General features: G+C 38.8%; 1 protein-coding gene across 1 annotated transcript in view; it reads left to right on the top strand.

Moving 5' to 3' along the window:
* LOC118593909 (ABI family member 3 binding protein) overlaps window positions 1-21,671 on the top strand; it is a 207,927-nt gene that overhangs the window by 112,646 nt on the left and 73,610 nt on the right. Inside the window, exons 13-24 of the mRNA XM_036203506.1 lie at window positions 1,290-1,361; window positions 1,840-1,914; window positions 8,266-8,328; window positions 9,426-9,500; window positions 10,051-10,125; window positions 10,982-11,059; window positions 15,930-15,971; window positions 17,616-17,699; window positions 18,142-18,180; window positions 19,407-19,469; window positions 19,586-19,654; window positions 20,301-20,351. Of these exons, the coding sequence (XP_036059399.1) occupies window positions 1,290-1,361; window positions 1,840-1,914; window positions 8,266-8,328; window positions 9,426-9,500; window positions 10,051-10,125; window positions 10,982-11,059; window positions 15,930-15,971; window positions 17,616-17,699; window positions 18,142-18,180; window positions 19,407-19,469; window positions 19,586-19,654; window positions 20,301-20,351 (786 nt within the window). The remainder of the gene's footprint in view (window positions 1-1,289; window positions 1,362-1,839; window positions 1,915-8,265; window positions 8,329-9,425; window positions 9,501-10,050; window positions 10,126-10,981; window positions 11,060-15,929; window positions 15,972-17,615; window positions 17,700-18,141; window positions 18,181-19,406; window positions 19,470-19,585; window positions 19,655-20,300; window positions 20,352-21,671) is intronic.

Below are 21,671 nucleotides of genomic sequence, written 5' to 3' on the forward strand. Positions count from 1 at the left end.
TATGTACCATATTTTCTTTATCCATTCTTCAGTTGAAGGGCATCCAGGTTGTTTTCCGGTTCTGGCTATTACAAACAATGCTGATATGAACATAGCTGAGCAAATGCCCTTGTGGTATGATTGAGCATTCCTTGGGTATATGCCCAAGAGTGCTACAGCTGGGTCTTGGGAGAGATGGATTCCCCATTTTCTAAGGAAGCTCCATATTGATTTCCAAAGTGGCTGTACAAGCTTGCATTCCCACCAGCAGTGGAGGAGAGTTCCCCTTGCTCCATATCCTCTCCAGCATAAGCTGTCTTCTGTGTTTTTGATCTTAGCCATTCTGACAGGTGTAAAGTGGTATCTCAGAGTTGTTTTGATTTGCATTTCCTGGATAATTAGGGATGTTGAGCAATTCCTTAAATGTCTTTCAGCCATTTGAACTTCCTCTGTTGAGAATTCTCTGTTTAGTTCTATAGCCCATTTCTTAATTGGACTATTGGGCATTTTGTTGTCTAATTTCTTGAGTTCTTTATATATTCTGGATATCAGCCCTCTGTCAGATGTGGGGTTTCCCATTCTGTAGGTCATGGGTCTTTGTTGTTGTTGTTTTATTTTATTCTTTTAACCCATGATAATATGTGACTGAACACATTGATATCTTCTGTTTTTTTCTTCCATGGTTTTTATTCACTTGCAGCTTTATCTTGATAGATAGGACATATTAGCTATTTCTATAGATTCCTAGGATTGTTGGAATTTGTGAATGAAGTATCAAAACCTGGAGAAACATATGCTAGAGTTGTATAGTTGCCTTATGTTTTTTAAAGTTCTTGTGCAGACATTTTCTAATTCAATGTGCTTGGTGCCTTGTTTGCATTAAAATTATATATACATAAAAACCACAATAATGAATGTAGTTAGAAAATTCAAGAAACTAGTAAGTATAGATGGAAAAGCCTAACAACACCTCGCTTAGTGGCCTGATTATAAAATGTCAAAAAGGGAATTTACACTGGGAATGGTGGCCCATGCTGTAATAAGTGAACATAAAAAACACAGGGAGTATTGTGAAATCCAAGACAATCTGGGCTACATGATGTCACAAAAAAAACAAAAAAAAAACAAAAAAAAAACAAAAAAACAATTACCTTTCATTGAAATAGAACTAAAAAATACCACTGAGTACTTTCTTGACATGCAGTGATTTTTATCTTGTATTTGTTGTTTCCACAACTTTGAACATTTTAAAACCTTTTTTTGTCCTGTTCCATGCACTTGTCCTAACTATCCTGTGTGTTTTACTCCAGCTCCGAAAAGGTTTCCAGAGTTTCCCGAGGCAGAAGCAGCCTTCCCTTTGGAGAAACCAGGGGGTACCTTGGGTAAATAAAAGTACTTTGTATTTGGTGTGAAGAATATGCATGTTGGGCTGAGGATGAAACCCAGTGACAGAACCCTTGCCTGGCACATATGAGGGCATGGAATTGATCACCAGCATCATACAAAGTGGGTGCTGACTGTGCAGTTCTGTAGAACACATACATGTACAGAGTCCCTTCTCTGTGAAGCTGAATGCACCACTGAACTTGGTCAACACAGGGAAATCAGTAGTTGGTTGGTTGAAAGGGAAAATAAAAAATATTACTTGGTTAGATTTCCTACAGCTTTATTGAAAGTCATTCCTGTTAACTCTATATAATCTAGCTCTTTGGTTGCTGTCTAGATGGATGCACATTGACTTCTAAGTATGTGATGACTCTTGATTAGGTCCATATGAGCTTTGCTGTACAAGTGTTTTTCTAGCCACTTACTCATCTCTGCCATGAAACATTCAGCACCTTCTGTTTCTCTCTAATATAGTTTCAAGTGAAGAGCAGTGGGTGGCACCTGGAGTTAAAACATCTGGAGATTCCAAATTTGTACAGCCTCCAACTGGTAACTGCATTCCATTAAAAAATCTATTAACATCTTCTGCCTTTACTTATATAGGTTCTATTACTAATCATCAATGTACTTGATGGCAACTCGTGATATGTTTCTGCTAATGTGTAAGAATGCATCTTTCTAAAGATTAGTTTAAATATTTCATGGGACCATCCCAACTTATGTTAAATTTCAAATTAAAATTAAAAATAGGTTATTTGTGATTTCAAGTGTTTATACATTCAGGAGCTGACATATTTGTATTCTTCAGTAGCTGATATGCTTCCATTCACTTGAACCTTTCCTATTTTTAAATTTGGGGACTATTCATGCATGTACTAAGCTGTGTCCTGTTTAGTGTTAATATATACCATTGTTTCCAAGTTACTTGGGTAGCTAGCTCCCTTGTTTAATTATTACAAACATGGAGAACACAGGCTGTGAGGAATAGAGGATCTCTTAGAAGATGCTAGAAAGGGACCGGTTTCTGTCTCTTGTTAAATGATTATCACGGTGGTCCAAGGAAGTGAAGCTTTGCTTCTCTTGGTTGAATACATTCAGAAAGTGAGTCCATCTGTGGATGAGTATCTTCACAGCTTCTAACTAGATGGTGAGATGCACAGATGGAGACGGAACTCAAATTGTAAAGATGCACAGACTTCATCAGCTAGCATGTGGGGAGGATAAAGTTTGCCTGTATTCTATATGAATACAGGATAATTTTGACTTTGTCTTGATCTGTTTTTATGGCAGAACAGCCTCATTTAATATTAATATCCTTTGAGATGATTGACATTTAGCAGGAGAAAGCCACATGCCAACTCCTGGATGGCTGGGGCTGCTTAATTAGTCACTATATGTGAAATATTGTTTCTTTTTGTAAGATTTATTTTGCTTTGGAATGTACTGGAAATTTTGCCACATTTATACTCTGTATCAAAACTGCAGAATGAATATTCTCATAAAGGCTTCTATACCAGTTTTTGAGATATAGAGGACAATTGAGAATTCTAGCTTGCATGGTTATGGAGACTCGAGTTATTTCAATAGTTTTTGGCAGTGAAGGAACAGGACATTTGAGGTTTGGAGCATTGTGAGAAACATGAGCTATCTAGTCATTTAATACACTCTTCCCCTCTCAGCCTGTTTGTCTTAATCTTTTACCAGTGCTGTATGTAGTGACTTTATTATCTGGAATTGCATTTTATAGAGCCTTCTGTAAGGTATGCTAACTAGGGTTGATTGAGCCTGATTTCCTTGGCAAATTTAATTTTCCATCAAGTCTAGAAAAGGAAATCATAAAAATGTGCTCTATAATCACATACCAGGATGTAAAATTACTCATAAATTCTGTGTTTAAAGGAAACTAGCCAGATCTTAGAAATATTTTAGGGCTTGTGACAGTTACTCAGGGTGAAATTTGTCTTTCTAGTGATACAAGGGAGTTAGTCCCTTGTTCTGTTGGATGTTGACCAGTTTGCTATAACCCCAGCAGGGGTTCTAGGGAAGCTCATGGTACCTTCTACCACCTGATAGACTGGGCATTTGTGTTCATGGGATCCACATGCTGTTGGATCCTTTCTCCCTTAGAACTACATAATTTCTGCTTCAACTTTCTCTACACAACTCAAAGGCCTATGAACCTAATGCCATATGCACATTTCTGATTAGCTCCTATTTTAGGTATAGGAAGGGGATGCATTGCAGGACTTGCATGTGGGAGGGGTAGACAAGCGATAGTTAGACTCCCAATTTCTTTCACACTCGCTCCAGTGAATCACTGCACTTGACAAGTGCAGCGTGCTTTGGAATTGGGTGAACAGGGTTTCACAACAGAGAAGTACAGGGTCTTCTCCATTCGGTGAATGTGGTGACCTGAATTACTCTGTAAGTGTGCCCCGAGGACTTGCATAGACTCAGTGAATAAAATGATGTTCGGGTCAAGCTTCTGTGTTTTCCATGGGCAACAGAGCTGGGAACACAGATAAACCCCACAAACAGGCATGTGCATAATATCGAACATCCGAACATGATTCAAAGTTCATAGATAGGAACTTTCTGTTTCTTGCTTGATAGTGCCTCAGTATGAAACCTCTTTAATTTATTTTAATATTCCATAAAACTCTATTATTTAGAACCATGAAGGTTCAGAATCAAAGGAAGAAAATGGACACAAACCCAGAATGATTCAATGCAATTGAGTTCAACAGTTGCCCAAGATGTTCAAACAACTGAACCCTTTACCCCCAATATATTGAGACTTATTACAAAGACCTTATTGTCTTATAGAGACTTGCCTTGACAGTGTCAGGATGGAGTATGGTAAGCCTTGATCTTGTCATTGTACTCTGCTCTGGAACTTTCTTAAGAGGTCAGTCCTCACCATTCTCAGTGTTGAATTCTTTCAGTACTTTGTAGAATTATAGCATCTTGTGTCACGTGGTTTGGCTCTGTGAACTACATAGCTCAGCTTGCACAAGAAGGGGTGTATCAGTTGGAATGTTTATACCCTGGTTGATTTTCTTAGAGATCTTTGTTGAAGAGAGATAAACTCTGTATTTGGACCTTACTGCCCGCTCTGCGAGGTGTTGATTAGCCCAGATCTGGCTCACCCAACCTAATTAAACCCTAGAGAGGACAAAAAGTAGGAACTAGTAGTGTTGATGCTTCAAAGGCCAGAAAATAGATTCAAGCATAACAGATGATTTTCATTTTCTCTGTGTCCTCTTATAGGACTATGGGCTCAAAACTTCCATTTTTATTTCACAAATTTCAGGGTCAACCAGAGTGCTGTTTTAATTTTCCATTAACTGAAGAAAGTATTATTTGTATTTAAATAGTACAGAGACTCTGCAGTGCTTGCCTAGCTGTGTGCCACCTCCCTTCACTGCTTCTGCATATGGCTGTTAGAATTCTATTGCATGATCCTACAAACCAGTAGCAAGACTACATAGTAGATATTTAGGTGCACACATTCCTGTATTATTAAATGAGAAAAGGGCATGTTTCTCCTCCCACTCCCGCATCTAAGCTAGGAAGTCGTTATTCTTTTTAAGATGTTAAACTACCCATCTTCCAAATTAATCTGTTGATGTAGGCATTTTTAGATTTATTCTACTGTGGATCTACCATGTACTAGTATCTAGAGCATACACGCCTTGTAGGACAAGATAGCTACAATAGAATCTCTCCCTAATAAAAATCTGTTATCCAAGAAATTATGTTTAAAAAGAAAAATGTTTCATATTGCTACTGATATTCAAGAAATCTGAGCAAAGTAAAATGTTGCTTATTTGAAATTCTTTGTGTACTATCACATGACTCAACCAGGGCATTTTTATGTTGGCATTTGTATATAATTAGTTTTTCAAAGTAAAAACATAGAGCAAATGAAATACAATTAACAAATGGTCTTACAAGTGTATATATCTTTCTGGAATATCTGAAGGTAAAATTTTGTATAATTGCTACTCATTATTTTTGCTTCTTAAAGCTCTGAATTGTACTACCCATTTTACCTGTCAAATTAATTTTCTCCTTCAACTCAGGTCTCATGTAGACTCTATGCATTAAAGATCAAAGCTACTGCCTAGTTTCAAATAGCGTTAGCATTTTATCCACTAAAGACGGTGATTAGCAGCAAGGCATGGTGGCATACAGACTGTCTGAAAAACAGTAGCACTCACACCCAACTCTTGGGGCTGTTTGTCAGTTTCATACCTAGAATAGTTTGTTAGAAACAGGCTGAACAATTGAGTGAGATCTACTCAGGCTTAAACACACAGTTTTGTAAAGAACTCTTAGATGCCCGAGTTTTGGTAAGGAAATCAAGAACTCCCGGTGATTGTAAGAGTTTTTCAAAGAACTCCACTTCAGTGTTGTCCCCTTCTCTGGCGTCTGTCACTTCAGAGTCAAAAGACTGGCATCTGCAGCAGGATGAGGTGGTCGCTTAGCAAAGCTGTCCAAACACATAAAACTTCTAGTGAGTGATTTATAAGTTTTTTTTTTTTTTTAAGCACTCAACTTTCAAAAAGTATGGAAATAGAAAGATGGGGACTAACTATGTGACAAAGGTGTTGTTTGAAGCCCAAGGATTTCAAGGAAAATATTTGTAAGAGATTCCTAATGGGAATTTGCAGACATGAACCATAATTACTGGAGGATGCAAAAGCATTCTTATTCCCTATGAACGCCTGTAGTAATAACTTAGGGAAGGTGTCAGCCTGGCTTGGAACCTCAAAGTGTAAATATGAGAAATAGGGTTAATTAGTAAATGCCAGTTGGAACAAAAATACAGACGGCAGAAAAAAATGATGTAACATTACTAGATAGAAAGGAGATTTGGGAGTTATCATTAATGCAGCCATGGCATTTTTCAGAGGCATGAATAAAAAGTCAAGATATTAATTCATAATTTCATATGAAGAGAGGAATACAAAAAAAGTTGATAACCTCTTCTGACTGACTTAGAGGTTTACAGGGCTGGTATTGCTAGATCCACAACAGGCTCAGGGTTAGAAACTGGCAGCATTTTTGTTCTTTAAAAAATTAGTCGTTCCCATCTGACTCTTTAAAATCACAACTAGGCTAACTTTACATTAAAACATCAGATCCTCATATAAGATTCTCACAATATGTACCTATTTTAGCACAGGATATCCTATTTTTGAGAACTTTGTAGTAGTTATACCTTCACAAGTGACGTGCATCCCCTGTCTCTTGTGGGGATAACATGAGCTGTTCTCTTCTTTGAGACTCTGTCTCACCATCTAATGCCATTTTATGGCTCCAGCTAGCACTGGTTCCATGTCATGAAATTGTCATCGGGTTATACACAACCAAATGAGTAATCCTCCTGTGTGCTATCTCCATTTGATTATATTTTCTGTAAACCAATTTGAATGCCCAAAATAAGCAGTGTCCACCTCTAGTTTCTGCTTTTTCTGCCTCTTACTCCTACAGCGACAGTTCTTTGTGCTTGAAGAGAAGATTTTTAGTACTATTTTTACTTGCAAGTTCATTTCTTATGTGAACATGAAACTTATCCCTACATTGGAAGTTACGTTGGAGTTCATCCCACTTTCTTCCTTTATACTGAATACAAAAATCTACCTTCAAATCTACCTACCTACCTTGTAGAAGGGGTCATGGCTCTATGGAGGAGCACAGAAAGTTGTCACTAAATAAAACCAAGAGAGGTGGTGCCAAGAGTGCCCCGCTCTTAGTCCTGCTGTCCTTAGCCAGGATTTTAAGGTGAAAAATTACTAAGTCAACAGTCACGTCCCCATATGGGCACTGGCATTTGTCTTTACTGCTGTAAACCTCGACTTTGCTACCATAACCAGCCTTTTTAATAATAATAATAATAATAATAATAATAACAACAACAACAACAACAATAGTAAAACCCTCACCTTCATTATCTAGAAAATCTACAAAGTGGTGGCAATGCCTATCTCACCTGTATCTCGGGGATGGTAACAAGGTTAAAGAAGTTAATTCATGAGACAGTATGAATCCTTAAGTATCATTTGCTCCTTAGGTACTGTGCCAGAAGTACCTACTACTAAGCAGAAAGAATAAGCAATGGATTCTACAAGTAGCTTCAGTGTTCCTTCTCTTTTCTTCCTCTAGAAGCTTCTGCCCTAGCTGCCATACGACTAGTAGATTTGTGTTTGTTGAAGCTCTTTGATTTAGAGCTGGCATGATTTCATTATAAATAAATGGCACAACTTTCACAGAACTCTGGAGATCAGGGCAATAGCATGATATGTGTCTTAGTTAGGGTTTCTATTGCTGTGATGAAACATGATGACCAAAAAGCAAGTTGTGGAGAAAAGAGTTTATCTGGCTTACACTTCCAGACCATAGTCCATTGTTGGAGGAAGTCAGAACAGGAACTTCAAACAGGACAGGAACCTGGAGGCAGGAGCTGATGCAGAGGCTATAGAGGGTTACTGCTTACTGACTTGCTTCCCATGGCTTGTTCAGCCTGCTTTCTGATGGAACATGGAACCACCAGCTCAGGGATGGCATCACCCACAATGGACTGGGCCCTCCCCTATCAATCATTAGTTGAGAAAATGTCTTACATCTGTATCTCATGGAAGCATTTCCTCAACTGAGGCCCCTTCCTCTCTGATGACTCCAGCTTGTGTCAAGTTGACACACAAAACCAATCAGTACAGTATGTTAAAGTTCTGCAGCTAAGGCAGTGGTGGTGACTGGCAGTTTAGTAGTGAGGAGGCCAACAGCTCCAAACTCTAGCACCTTTGTAACACTGCTCTGCTTCAGTTTATAGTCAGGAAATCCTGCACAATATATCAAAATTAACCTTTCTATTCTTTTACCTTTATTTTTAAGCAACTCATGATGTTATCTCAAGCTCAACAACTCCAGATGAGACTGAAATAGAGCCCCACACAGGTATACCCAACCTTTCAATGACACCTTTGGATCCTAGGTGTCCTTAAACCTAGTGGTTGCAGTTTAGTTTTTGCGAAATGAAGTGTGCTCTCTAGGTTTCATAGTAGGTAGTGGCTATCTCCATCTGTATCAGGGAGATATTCCTGTCCATATTTCCCACTTTGGGATTATTTCTTTATTTTTATCATTAAATTAACTCTGTCACACAAGGGAAGGGTACAGATAGACAAGGTCACCACTAGGGGAAAGTAATGTAATGACATCTTACTCTTTGGTCCAGAATCATTCTAAAAATATATTTTGTATTCTGAGAGGGTGTCCTATAGGGCAGTAATTCTCAAATGAGGATGCTTTAGGATCTCTCCTCTTTATAGGAGCATTTGGCATTCCTTAGAGACACAGCTGGTCTTAACTACTGGGGGAGGTGCATCTCCATCTAGAACACAAAGACTGGGGGTATACTGCTGTGCACTCAGCAGCCTCCCCAACCTAAGACTTCTTGGACCCTAAGTGCTGGACTGCTGATATTAGAACCCCATGCTAAAAGAGGGACAGCATTTGTTTGCCACAGCAGTTGTGTCTACGTTTGACATTTACTTACCAATGCATCCTCAGTGGGTTTACTTCAGTCCAGCACCCCCTTTTAGCCAATGTTTATCAAGCATCTACTAAACCAGGCACTGTAGGATTCAAAGTCAGACAGGTGTCTGCAATTATTTTTTGGTATGTGTAGTCTTATATCAGCATTATTTGTATGGTAAGTAAAGATAAGTAGAAAGTAAGAAAAATAATAAAACTGAATCCTCATAGTAGGCTCAATTAGTAGCTATGACACAAGGGAAGAAACTAGAAAAAAAGGAATTGAAAATTAAGTTGAATGTGTGAAGCTGTTTTATGGGTTCTGATATTCCAGTGATGGGTGTTTTGCAGAGTGAGGTCATCTTCAATTCCTGTTGAATCACTGGCTTAAAGCCTTGGCTAGGAATCCCTCAAGTGTCCCTAATATTTTCCTTTTTAGGGGACATTACTTATTTACTTTGTGTTTTATCCCTACAAACTTCTATTGCTTTTATAAATGTTGACATTTATTCCAACAGCAACAAGTGAGCCTATTATGGACTCTGTCCCACCTAAAACTTCCAGAACTCCTGAACAGCCAAGGGCAACACTGGGTAATATCTTTAACAAAAAAAAAAAATCTGTGCTTTATTTTCCATTAAAAACTCCATAACCCATGTGGATGCCATTCTTCCAAAATGACCATTCCATCCCATTTCATCTAATCATTTACCTCTTTTCTATTTCTGAACATAGATGAACGATGTATTTTTATGCAGGCATCTCTTATATTCCATTTTATGTATCTGTCACTTTCTCTCATACTGAAATAACTACCAAAAAAAAAAAATGGATTTCCAATCTTAGTGTTGTGAAAATATTCAGAAACTGCATGGGCATCTTTGTCATCTGCATCATCTCGCGCTATGCGCTTGTGGCTTGCATCACCTCATTTTCATGGACCGAGTCTGCCTGTCCTGAGTAATTACCATTCTTCCTTCCTGCCCTGAGTCACAGTGTCATCCAATAGCTGCAGGACAACACGCAGCTTTCTTTCATCCTTGTAGCATGCCCATTATGCCATCTTGAAAGCATGTTGAAATTCCTAACATACCTCGTTTTTCACTGAAATTGTTCCGTGGGTTGGGGTGTTTGTGTTTCCAGCTCCAAGTGAAGCATCATTTGACCCTCACAAGGTGGAAATCTTCACCAGTCCTGAAGTGCAGCCTACAACCACTGGTAACTGATGTCATTGGTGTAGTTGTATGCTCTGAAAGACGGGTAAAGTGACAGGAGAGAACCAGTCATACTGGCCTTCAAGCATGTTTTTATTAATAATCATTTCCCTTCTTTATCTACCATGAGATTCTACCTCTACCAATGAGCTGAGTTATTCATAGTTAGCCTTATGATAAACCTCAAGGAACTTGTACAATCTTGATATTTTGAAGAGGAATTTCCTTAGTTGCTTTCAACTTTGTCAACTAGAAAAGTATAGCAGAAACACAGGTGATCATTATTTCAAGTATATTCCTTTCTGGTGAGCACAGTAATCATGTTTAATCTATAGTAGATCAAATAGATTATCAAGTAGTACCTGAAATCCTGGATATGCTGAAGAAAGATGTGTAGAAAAGCTCATGTCTTATAAATTATTTAAATAATAAAGTTCATTAGTATCTGGTAAAGGTACACATGAACTACAAGATAAGATGTTTCGAATTTCCCATTCTATAAATCTAAAATATCTCATTGGCTTCTTCCCTGCTGTTAATGTTAATGTTATTCTTTGGGTTCTTAATTTATCTTATCTGGAAGGACTCCAGGGTGCCAGTCCACTTACTCAAATAGTATTTCTTTTCAAGTATGACATTAAGTTCTCCTCTATAGAAAGGTAGTTCTTCTGGGCCCAGCCAATACTTAAACTTATTGAGTATGTGTACTCTGTAGAAAGCATGGTGTAGGCACCCAGGAATCCAAGGCAAGCATGCAGTCATTCTTGCGTTCCATAAGGTCATGTGTTTATGTTTACAGGCACAATGTGGCTGACCTTTGAGAAGTATCACTTACCAACGCTCTATAACTCTTCTTTCAGCTCCCCAGCAAACTACGTCTATCCCCACCACATCTAAACGACGCTTCAGACCTAAGCCACCGCCCAAAATCAAACCTGGTAAATCAGCATCTCTTTAACTTTTCAGGTTACTTAAATCCAAATAGATCATGCTTATCTCTCTATAGTAAAAAGAGAATTACATTTTTCTGTAGGACAGTTTCTTTATACAACTTGAAATAGCTAACGGTAACACAAAAGAGAAAATGGGCCTCCAGTAGAATATTCTTGGATTTGGGGATAGGCTGGGGAACAGGTCTTGCTCCGGCAGCTCACAATATGAGATAACTACTGTACTCTCGGTATGCATCTGCATTGAAGTGTCTGATGCCTAGCACACTTTCAGTTTTGCCACTGGGCAAGCTCATGTAAAGAGGATGCTTTTCTGGTCTTCAAGTTTCTTATATCCCAGAGAATAATAAGAATGAAAGTAAGCATAAGATCATAAAACTTGAGCCTGTAGTACTTGAGTAGAAGCTCCAAGAAAGACTGAGTTGAAGCCATGAGTCTTAAAATACTTGTAGTATTCAGATGGAAAAAATGGGGGCAGGGACAGCTATTGCAGCCTGAGGGGGTTCATGTAATTAATCAATGTGGGGGTGATGGTTTCCATTGGCTAATAGTATGCTCAAGTGCTTGCTCAGCAAAGGCACTTACTGCCCTTGCATTTGTGATGTGAATGTTTTTCTAACCTATATTTTTGTGATGATGTAGATACTCTTTCCTTCGGCTTTTGCTAGGTGCATACTTTGAGAGCAACTACTAAATATGGCAGGATTTTGAAAGGTCACTCTGTTCCTTCTTGGAAGATATTTTACTATCTCTAACATTGAATGAAAGTGTTTTCCTTCCCATCACCAGAAAGAACTACAAGTCCAAGGACAAACACTGTGAAATTTCTTTAAGTCCTGAACCTACTCAACACCATTCGTGTTACTTCATATCACTGTGGGGAAGCCAGTGCTCTGGCTCTGTTACAAACTGTCAGTAGCTGTTTGTTCTGATTGCTCATTTGGAAAATGCTAAGTATCTCCCAGAGTGCATGAGTTCTATGGCTATTTGGGTTGTGAGTAGCTGGCCCTTGAGTTAGTAGATCTGAGCTCAGATTAAGATGCCATCTAGGGCCAGCACTTGGGATATGTGGCTACTGTTTGTTGGTTGATTGCATACACAGTTCTCAGGATTTTTGGAAAAAGATCCTTAAGCTCAACTTAGGAATTCTTTTGAAAAGTGACTTTTAATTTGGTGTTACTAGATTTTCCTTGTGTTTCAGATCATAGTATTATGCCTATCAATCATTGATTACTAACACTAAAATATACCCCCATTACCTAATAAATATGAAGTGGGGGTGAAAAACAATTTGACCAACTTAAAAGCATTGATTAAAATCAGTCTTTGAGTAGTTACCAGAAAGAGTCAAAGCTCTCTTCCATAAGTGATTCTCTGTGCCTAGAGCATGAAAAATTCTTTTAATGGAATATTTCCAAAATCCTCCAAGATGATAGATTCATCCTACTTAATTAGTTTTAGTATTAGATTTTCCTTTTGTGGTTTTATATACCAAAATAGAAATTTGTCAATTATTTCATTTCTTTTTAACTCAGTACAACACAACTAATTTCTTTGAAACTTAAAATAGCTCTCATTCTAGAAGTGACACCAAATGTGATAATTTCTCTGATCCTCATTTGTAGTGTTCTAAAAATAATGCTGGAAAATTGATTTATGCAGCTCTTTGGTTCAAGAAGTTCTGATTTCTATGTTAGTGTCTAATGCAATTTTTCCATGGAAAGTGTGAAAACACAACCAGATGACCTCAGCACAACCAGGCCCTTTGGTATTATCATAGCATTGCTCTGAGCTCTGTGGTGGATATTATGTTCATGACCATCACACAGAAAACAGAATGATAGCCATGGGAGTGAGTGTGGGTCCCTTGTTGTATTACGACATACTTTCCAGTACCAAAGTTGAATGGAAGCCTGATGACCTGAATAGCAGCCTTTCAGCTGAAGGCAACAATGGGTTCTATCTTCTAAGAACCCTGCTTGTTTGGAGAGTCTCAGTTCTTGAGTTGCAAGACCAGAAAGAGCTTTCTTCAATGTGCCAAGCATTCCTAGTTGGGACGGGGCGGGGGTGGGGGGGTTGGGTGTTGGACGCTGACTTCTGTTTACTTCTCAGGAGACTTTATGGTGTTTTTTCTAAAGAATAGGAGGCTCTTTGGTAGGAGGAGTCTTTGCTCTGTTTCACTAAAATCAAAGTGGCTCCCTATGTGAGGATGGTGGCGCATACTGAAAGATCCAATACTCTCCATTTACAGTTCATCTAGAACTTACACAGCAGTCTTGGATACTGATTTACAAAATGAACTATGGAGAGCTTTGTCAGCTCTTCCTCTCATTGCTATATAAATTTTAAACCTTTAGCTTTGGGAGAATGCATTCCACACTCTGCTATGTAAAGAAGTCTCAACTTGGATTTCCATCACTAGAGTGTTTACACAATAGAGTTATTAAAGCAAGAGCTTTTCTGCTTGAGTGGTCACGATTTATTTTTAAGATGGTATAGGGCAGCAGAAGCAGCTTCCCAGAGAAGGAATTTGTGTAGCATGCTCTGACAAGGCAGCTGGATCCAGATGTAGGTGTTACCCCAACAGAAATAGAGCAGGAGTTCTCAAACTGGGGGATGAACAATCATTTCACAAGGGTCACCTAAGACCATCATGAAATATCAGATATTTATGTTATGATTCATAACAAAAGCAGAACTGCAGGTATGAAGTAGCAACAAAAAATAATCTTATGGTTGGGAGTCACCACAACACAAGGAACTATATTAACAGGTCATAGCATTAGAAAGGTTGAGACCCATTGAAATAGAGGCTTGGACAAGTATGTAAGTGGCCCTGGCTGAGGGTGCCAAGTGAGAAGCACAGTGTATAAAAATCAAGTAGCCTAGCAGTTTAAATAAAGAACTCTGCCAGCTGTAGTGGGAAGGGATTAATGAGGTAGATATGTTTTAAAAGTCATTCTTAGGGAGGTTTGGAATGAGAACGTGACTTTTATATTTATGCTGAGTTTTCAGTGGAGGCTGCTACCAGGCAGATGGAGAAAGGTGCTGTGTGTTTTGGTTAGCAAATTAAATATTTCTCCTCAGTAATTATGTCTGTTAATTTCACGATAAAATTGGAAAGCATAAAAAATGCCTTATAAATATTGGTTGACATTTATGCATGATAAGTCACAAATTTTAGAAATGAGTTTAAGATATTCAATTAGAGGGTGTGCTATTACTCTTCAAAATGTCTGAATAGACACTTCTTAATTGGACATTTTATTTATTGTTTATTTTTTGCCAGAAATTTTATTTGGTGTGGTTTCAATCCTTTGATTTCTAAACTTTCTCATAACCCTGGGGTCCTCACCTTCTCTGGGTCTGACAGTCAGATCACCACCTAAGGGAGTTGACATCCAAACCTCACAATAGAAGGATGTTGAGTGGCCCAAGACAGCAGAGTACGGACTTCATCTCTGTAGAACATTTCTTTAGCTACAGATCTTTCGTGTTGTTTGAGCTCAGCAGAAAGGTCATCTCTATTTTCAGCTGAAGTTCACAAGAGCATGCAAACCACCAGAAGCTCCCCAGTGTGAAGACTCCCCAACTTTCCCAGGTCTCGGCCATTCTTCCATCTCACTTTCCATGCGAGATGCTTTTCCTCAGTGGTTTAGTCAAGGAAGCTTCACATTTGTTTTTGGCTTGTTTTATATGCATAGCCCAAGCATTTCTGGAAAACCAAAGCCGCCGCCTCTCTCTTAACTTGTCCCTCCTGCACAGTGAGAACTGTTACCCTCCTGTGTTAATCCACAAGATGGTATTACATAGCCCTGAATTGCTATATTTTTTTTGAATTATGAAAGCAAGTAATTTTGGTTCCTAGAAAGTTGCTCTACAAAAACTTCTGTTGTCAGTCCCCGCCCCCCCCCCCAAGTCAATCCTTGCTTTTTCCAAACCAACTACTTTCCCTATTCAGATTAACCGAGTTAACTCTAGAGGAAGTACTATCTGAGCTATATAAATAAGAGAAGGATTTACCTTGTAATGAAAGCCAACGAATGCCAAATCAATTGCTTTCTTTCTGTAAGAAATAGAAGCTCTCATTTTTCCCCCTAGGCTTGAAAAATACAGTTAATTTTAATTTGCTTCTTGAAAGAAAACTCCTTTGAGTAGAATAGCACAAAAACTACTAGAAATAGCCAGTTGTTTTTTCCTCCCAAACATAATAGCCAATGGAACCAAATAGCCAGCATGAAATAGTTTGTTCACATCTGGTTTGACCATCGGAGGGTTTGTTTATCATAGCATCATCAGATGTTATTGAATTTATTAATCAGTTCATGAAACCTGAGACTATACTTGGATACGTATTGATTTGCTAGCCAAAATGGATCTTGTTTACTAGCAATATGTACTCATAACCACAGAGTGCACCATAAGAACACTTGTGGCCCTTTTTACACTTGAGTTTCTTATCTTTGGTGAAAGAACATGAGGTCCAGCCAAGCCAGATACCATTCAACACTAACAGAACACAACATGGGAGAAGGCATGTTACCTTCTTCCTGGGGTGCACGTGGTTGCTTTGTAAGAAACAAAATGGCAGGTGGCAAGACATTCAGAACACCTTCATGAGAAGGTGTTAGGGACAGCCATCGGATATGTGCAGGGAGAGCCACAGCAAAGATGATCGGCGCCAAATGACAAGTCTCAGCTCTTGCTGTGGTTTATGCAACGGGTGTGAGATGAGCAAGCCTCGGCACCATAATCTAGAGGAGCCTAAACCTTCATTGTGGAGTAAGCTTGCCTGTGGTAAAGGATGCTTAATTGCTGCCCTTCAGCACTTCTTTGACATGACTTGCTTTCATTGCAGCCCCAGAGCCTGAGACTCTACCGTCGGCACAGTCAACGAAGGGTAAAGCTGCTTCCTTGAATCGCACTGAAGAAATGGCCTCTATCACTTTCTGTGTTCAGCTTTTGTCCTTAGATATGCGTTACTTTAAAAATACTTAACTGTCCTTCAGATTCTTTTTTTCAGCTGCTTTTTGCAACATTATCTGCCCTGTGCCTGGGCTTGGCTTTATAGAGGCTCTGGGACACCCAGGAAAGCCACATTGCCTTGGATGTGACTCATTCTTTATTGTCCTGTCTTATAGTCAAGGAGATTTTCCTTAGCTTCTTCTAACTTGTTTCCAGTGGAGACTTCTGGCTTCCCCAGGCATAACTGTGCTTCCCTCTGGGAGGTTTTTTTTTTCCCCTCCTCACTTTTCAAAACTCTAACATTTGCAGACTTTCTTGAAAAGAGCAATGATCATTCCAGATCTGAAAACTCAGATGTATCACTAGATAATCCATTAGGAGGTAGAAAAAAAAAAGAAGAAGAAGAAGAACAAAGCCAACCCTTAGAGCTTTTTTTTTTTCTTCAAAAGAGAAGGAAAAAAATGAAACCAAACTAAAAGCAAACCAAGCAAAGAACCCTGTTCTTGTGCCCTGCTAGCCAGTGACATACATTTTCCTTCCCAAGAGGTCCTGGTTAGAGCTTTGCATCCACAGCTCCCAGAGATCCATGCCTCTGCCCATTTTTCCATTTCTTTCCCCAAACTTTAGCTGGCTATATTTTTATTCATTTTGTCTAAAACCACAGGAATTGATTTCAGTAGAAGAGGTTACTTTTTGTGTGGGTAAAATTTCACCACTTTTAATTTGCTCAAGCTAGAAGTTAAAAATTGAGCATATCCCACATTTAAGTTGATTTTACTTTTCTCCTTTGACTTGATTCCTTCTTGATAATTTTGTGTGTGGTTTAGGGTCCCAGAGCCCTGGGAAAGTGTCTGCAACAACGTTATCTGGACACACAGCTACTCCTTCTTCTGTTAATGGCTGGTGTCACTATTGGCAGATTCACATTCATGGAATGATACATCAGTGTCCATTTGTCTATGTGTTCTTGGTTATCCTTACAAATTTTAAATCCTATACCTCTAGCCTATAAGTATATCTCATTTTAAAAATGCTTCCCTTGATATAGTTTCTAAACTCATTTTCCCCTATTTGTTTACACGTGGAGTTTTTTTTTTTAACACCAAGCAGAAAAAAAAAATCTCCTGCTTTGGAATATTAAGCAAAATTTTAATTTTTTTACTCTTACTATGTCCGAAAAACAGCCTTTCTCATGTTCTTCCTGACGGTATAGGTTTGAAACTTTTGTGTGACCATCTCATCTCAACTATACACTAATTTTGAGATTTTCCAATATCTATTTCAAAGTGAAAGAATAAAGAGATCTCTTGGGAAATGTACAAATCTTTGACCAAAAACTATGAAGAGAAAGAGAAAGATGGAGGGAGGTAAAAGAAAACAAACCACTTAAAAAACAAAAACAAAAAAGAAACACCCTAAATTCTACATTTCATGTAACTGGGTGATGATAGACAGTGGCAAAACAGACTGTGTCCAGATTGAACCAAAAGGGTTAAATATGTGACTAAATTACACATAACATCTACTCTGCATACAGCAGTTCTCTTTCTCTGCTAACTAGACATTCTCCTTTCTTTAGCTCCATCAAAGACCAAACGACCAGGCCGCCACCGCCTCCGTCCTAAAACCACACGTAGTCCAGAAGTACCTGAGTCCAAACCCGGTAAATGGGGTATTTACGGTTCCAATGACCAGGGATTCAGTTTGGCGGCTTCTAGTCTGTTAGCTGCCACTCTCCAAACAGCTGGGCTTTAGGAAACAATATGGTGGGTTCGCATAGTTGAGCATCTGTATTCTCTCTACATTCATATCATGTATGATGCATCCATATCTTTATTTGTGATTAGTAAGTGTGCAGTGTGAAAAATGGCCCACTTGGTGGATTATTAAAGCAAGAATCCTTAGAGTCTTACAGCTGATACCTATCCAGGACAGCTGAGGTACAGAAAAGTGACAGGGAAAAGGGAGTAAATGGGAAAAGCCGAAGTGGAATTACCTTCAGAAAAAAAGCATACTTTGCATATAGCTTTGACCTTAAGGCACAGTGTTACCTTGGGATGCCACACCATGGTATAACTAGTCTTCCTGGCATTTTGCTTCCACAGCTCGGGAACCTGCCACTGTACCACTGGTACCCACAATTGGTAATTCTACATCCTCTATTGCTTTCTTGCCATTTTTTTTCCCCTCTTCATGGTCTCCAAGCCAGGCATGACTGAAGTTTTGTCACTCCATCACACTGTCAACCATGCTTTCCTTCATTTCCTGTGTGGGTGGGAAGAGCCTGAGCCCTGGGGAATTCTTCCAGTACACTCTGCTACAATAACGCAGGGGTGGTCTGTGGTCTTGAGCACAGCTTCCCCGTTCCCTGCTGACCCTCTGTCCTTTAATGGCATGCCCTGGTGTTCCTCCTCACAGATGTCTGGAGTCTTCTGGACTAAACAAATGGTATACATTTTTCCAGTGTTGTGGCTTTCATGGCTTTATTCGTCAAGCCTGTAAGACTCTGAAAAGCTACATATTCCTATTGGAGAATGGTGTTGGTATGTTTGGATACCATAGACTGATTCTGATCTGGGGCCCAGTCCGAAACTGGTAGTTGTCTTTGCAACTCGAGAATATTCAAAGTTCCAAGATGGTTTTGATTCTTTTTAGTGGTATGCCATGCCTATGATTGTTTCATTGTAACTTCTCAGAATTCAGTTTGTCTCTGATCATTTTAAGAAATTCCCCCAGATCAGTAGCCATGGGTCATTATTTCTTATGTTAATAGCAGATGTTTATGGGTAATTTTCCAGGTTTCTTCTTAAGCAACTTTAAAAGACTCAATCTTACTGGTTTGTGCTAAAAAAAAAAAAAAAAAAAAAAAATGCCAGCAAACAGCAAAACTGATATACTTAATTCTTCTTAAATACATCATTTAAGAAGGAAGTTGTATGAAAATTAATACTTTTGCTCAAAGACATGTTTTAAACATTTCCTTAAGACTATTCTTCTGGGAGCTGGAGAAGTGACTCAGAGGTTAAGAGCACTGGTTGCTCTTCTAGAGGTCCTGAGTTCAATTCCCAGGAACCACATAGTGGCTCACAGCCATCTGTAATGAGATCTGGTGTTCTCTTCTGGTATGTAGGCATGCATGCCAGCAGAACACTGTATACATAATAAATAAATCTTTTTTTAAAAAGATTGTTTTTCTGTGAAAAACTAATGGTGCAAATGAATGGCTAAAATGAGCATTTCCACCCTTCCTGGAACGACTTTTATATTTACACTGAGTCTTCACAGAATGTTTCTTAGCTTATACATCCTTAATTTTGTCAGTCACAACCATGACCATTATGCTAATTTTAATTAATACCTTTTCTTTTAGTTCCCAAACTGTCCCAGAGACCCAAAGCAACACGCAGGCCAGAGGTACCCCAAATCCAGCCTGGTAATCAACACTTTCAATGCCTTAGCATGTAGATGGGAAAAGGGTTTACAAGTAATATTGTTTTCCACACCAACAGCTTAGCTGTGGCACTAATTATGGTCCTTTTTCTTCTTCAGATTTAAAACCACCAAAGCAATTGCTTCCTAAGCCCAAAGCCACACCTGACATGCCACCAACTAAATTCGGTAAACATAATTCCCATAGTCCTAGTTCAAGACGCTTTTATCAGTGGAAATGACATTGAAAGAGTTTATATATTAGACTAAAAGAACTGAGTATCATAATTTTGTTCTTTATCTTCTGAAAGTATTCACGCTAGGTGTAAGAAATGAGAATATTTTATACCTGATAGTCTTATAAATCCCACACTTTAAAAAAGCATTTTTATGCCTTTCTGGGTTTATAATGAATAGAAGTTAGGCTTTTCTGTTCCTGGGACAACTTAAAGTGACTTTGCTAGCTATTTATGGGTAGTGTATACAGGAGGGAACATGTGTTCCTCCCTCATGGTCACAACCAAAGAAAGACTTGCCACATAGGGATTGGCTTCCTCTGAAATAACCTGTTGGCATCTTAAATAGTAGTTACTAACTGGGAGGTTTTCTACTATATTAAAAAAATAATAGTTTTGAAAATTCTGTTTACAACTGAAAATTTCTCCTACAATTCCAACTAGTATACAACTAAGAGAGCTTCTCATTATAAATAAGCCCATCAGAGTTAGCAATCTACATCAACCTAGATTAAACTGAGCTCAGTGTCTCTGAATTAAATATTATGAGTCTTTGAGGTTGTTTTTTCTTCATCTATGTTTTATGTTTAATGATGTAGCCTATGAGCAGCCTGCTACACTTGGAACTGGAGCCTCTGCCCTAGCCATAGGTAACAAGTGTTTTCTTAACTGACGTTTCCTGGAGATTTCTCTACTCATCCCTTTCACCATGTGTATCTTCAATTTAATTGTCATCCACTTATTTGTTTCTGAGAAGTACTGGTATTTTTGGCAAAGGCCATTTTAACATCCTGACAGGCATCCCTGCATCTGCTCAGCTAACAGCACCTGGATGGTACACTCCCTTTGACCTTCAGAGTCAGATTGCTTGCAGCACTTGCTGCTGCCAGAAGTCAGAAGGCTCTGTCCATGAGTCTTTCCAAGCAGGGACTTTCTGCAGCCTCTACTTGTGCATGCGTGGGAACAAAGAGAGCAGGTTGGAGCTTGTGATGATGAGCCATCATTTCTGATAATGGTCCTTTCTCCTTGATTCCATACTATTCAAATGCAAGCGGAACTTTCTGTTGAGAATTTGTCTTGTGAAAAGAAGTTCTGACAATGTCTTCCTCCTCTTGTCCCAGTTTCTTTCCATCTCTATGTGCCATTAACTTGGATGCTGCTCTCTGATGCTTTTTAATCTAGCTTCATGCTTTGGTTCCCTGAACCATCTGGGAAAGTCAGTCTCTCTACCAATGCTTAGAGGACATTAGATGGTAAGAAATTTGAACCTTACATGGAATCTCCTAGATTTAATGGAAAAAAAAATACAAGGAGATACTAATTTAATGCCAGAGTTGTCATTTTTCATTTCTGATCTATGAAGACTTATTTATAGAAATCATATATCCTGAGATAAAAAGCTGTATTGTTTCCTTTGCATTCTGAAGTATCTTTATTCTTTTGGTGTGTGTATGAGGGGGGTGGTTTCTAGGAGTTGAAACTAGGGTCTTATTCGTGCTGCACAAGTGATTCATTGCTGAGCAATCTCCCCAGGCCCCCATATCTATTCATCTACTGGGTAATTGCATGTAAAGTATCCATTTGAGATAAGTACAGAAACATAATAAGCACCACATATACTGTGAAGAGGAGGCAGGCAGTTCATCTCTCTGTACGACTGTCACAGATCTTCAGGAAACAAGACAGTGAGCAATACTTTTCCTCTTCTCACATCCACCACTCCTCCCAAAAATAATGGTGGTGAATGTCTTTGAGATGTAACAGAAAACTCTGTAGCCATTTTCAGAACAATAAGCTATAGAGCCAGATTGCCATTATAGGTAGAATCAGACAGTCCAATATAGGAAAATGACTTTTCAGTAACTTCATAGCCATTTTATGTGAAATGGTGTGTGTGTGCCAGATAGGTGGGCATAGGCTCTGACCAGCTACAGGCAGTAATAGTATTCCCAGACATCACAAATGCTTTT

This window comes from Onychomys torridus, chromosome 12, assembly GCF_903995425.1.
Source record: "Onychomys torridus chromosome 12, mOncTor1.1, whole genome shotgun sequence".
NCBI lineage: Eukaryota > Metazoa > Chordata > Mammalia > Rodentia > Cricetidae > Onychomys > Onychomys torridus.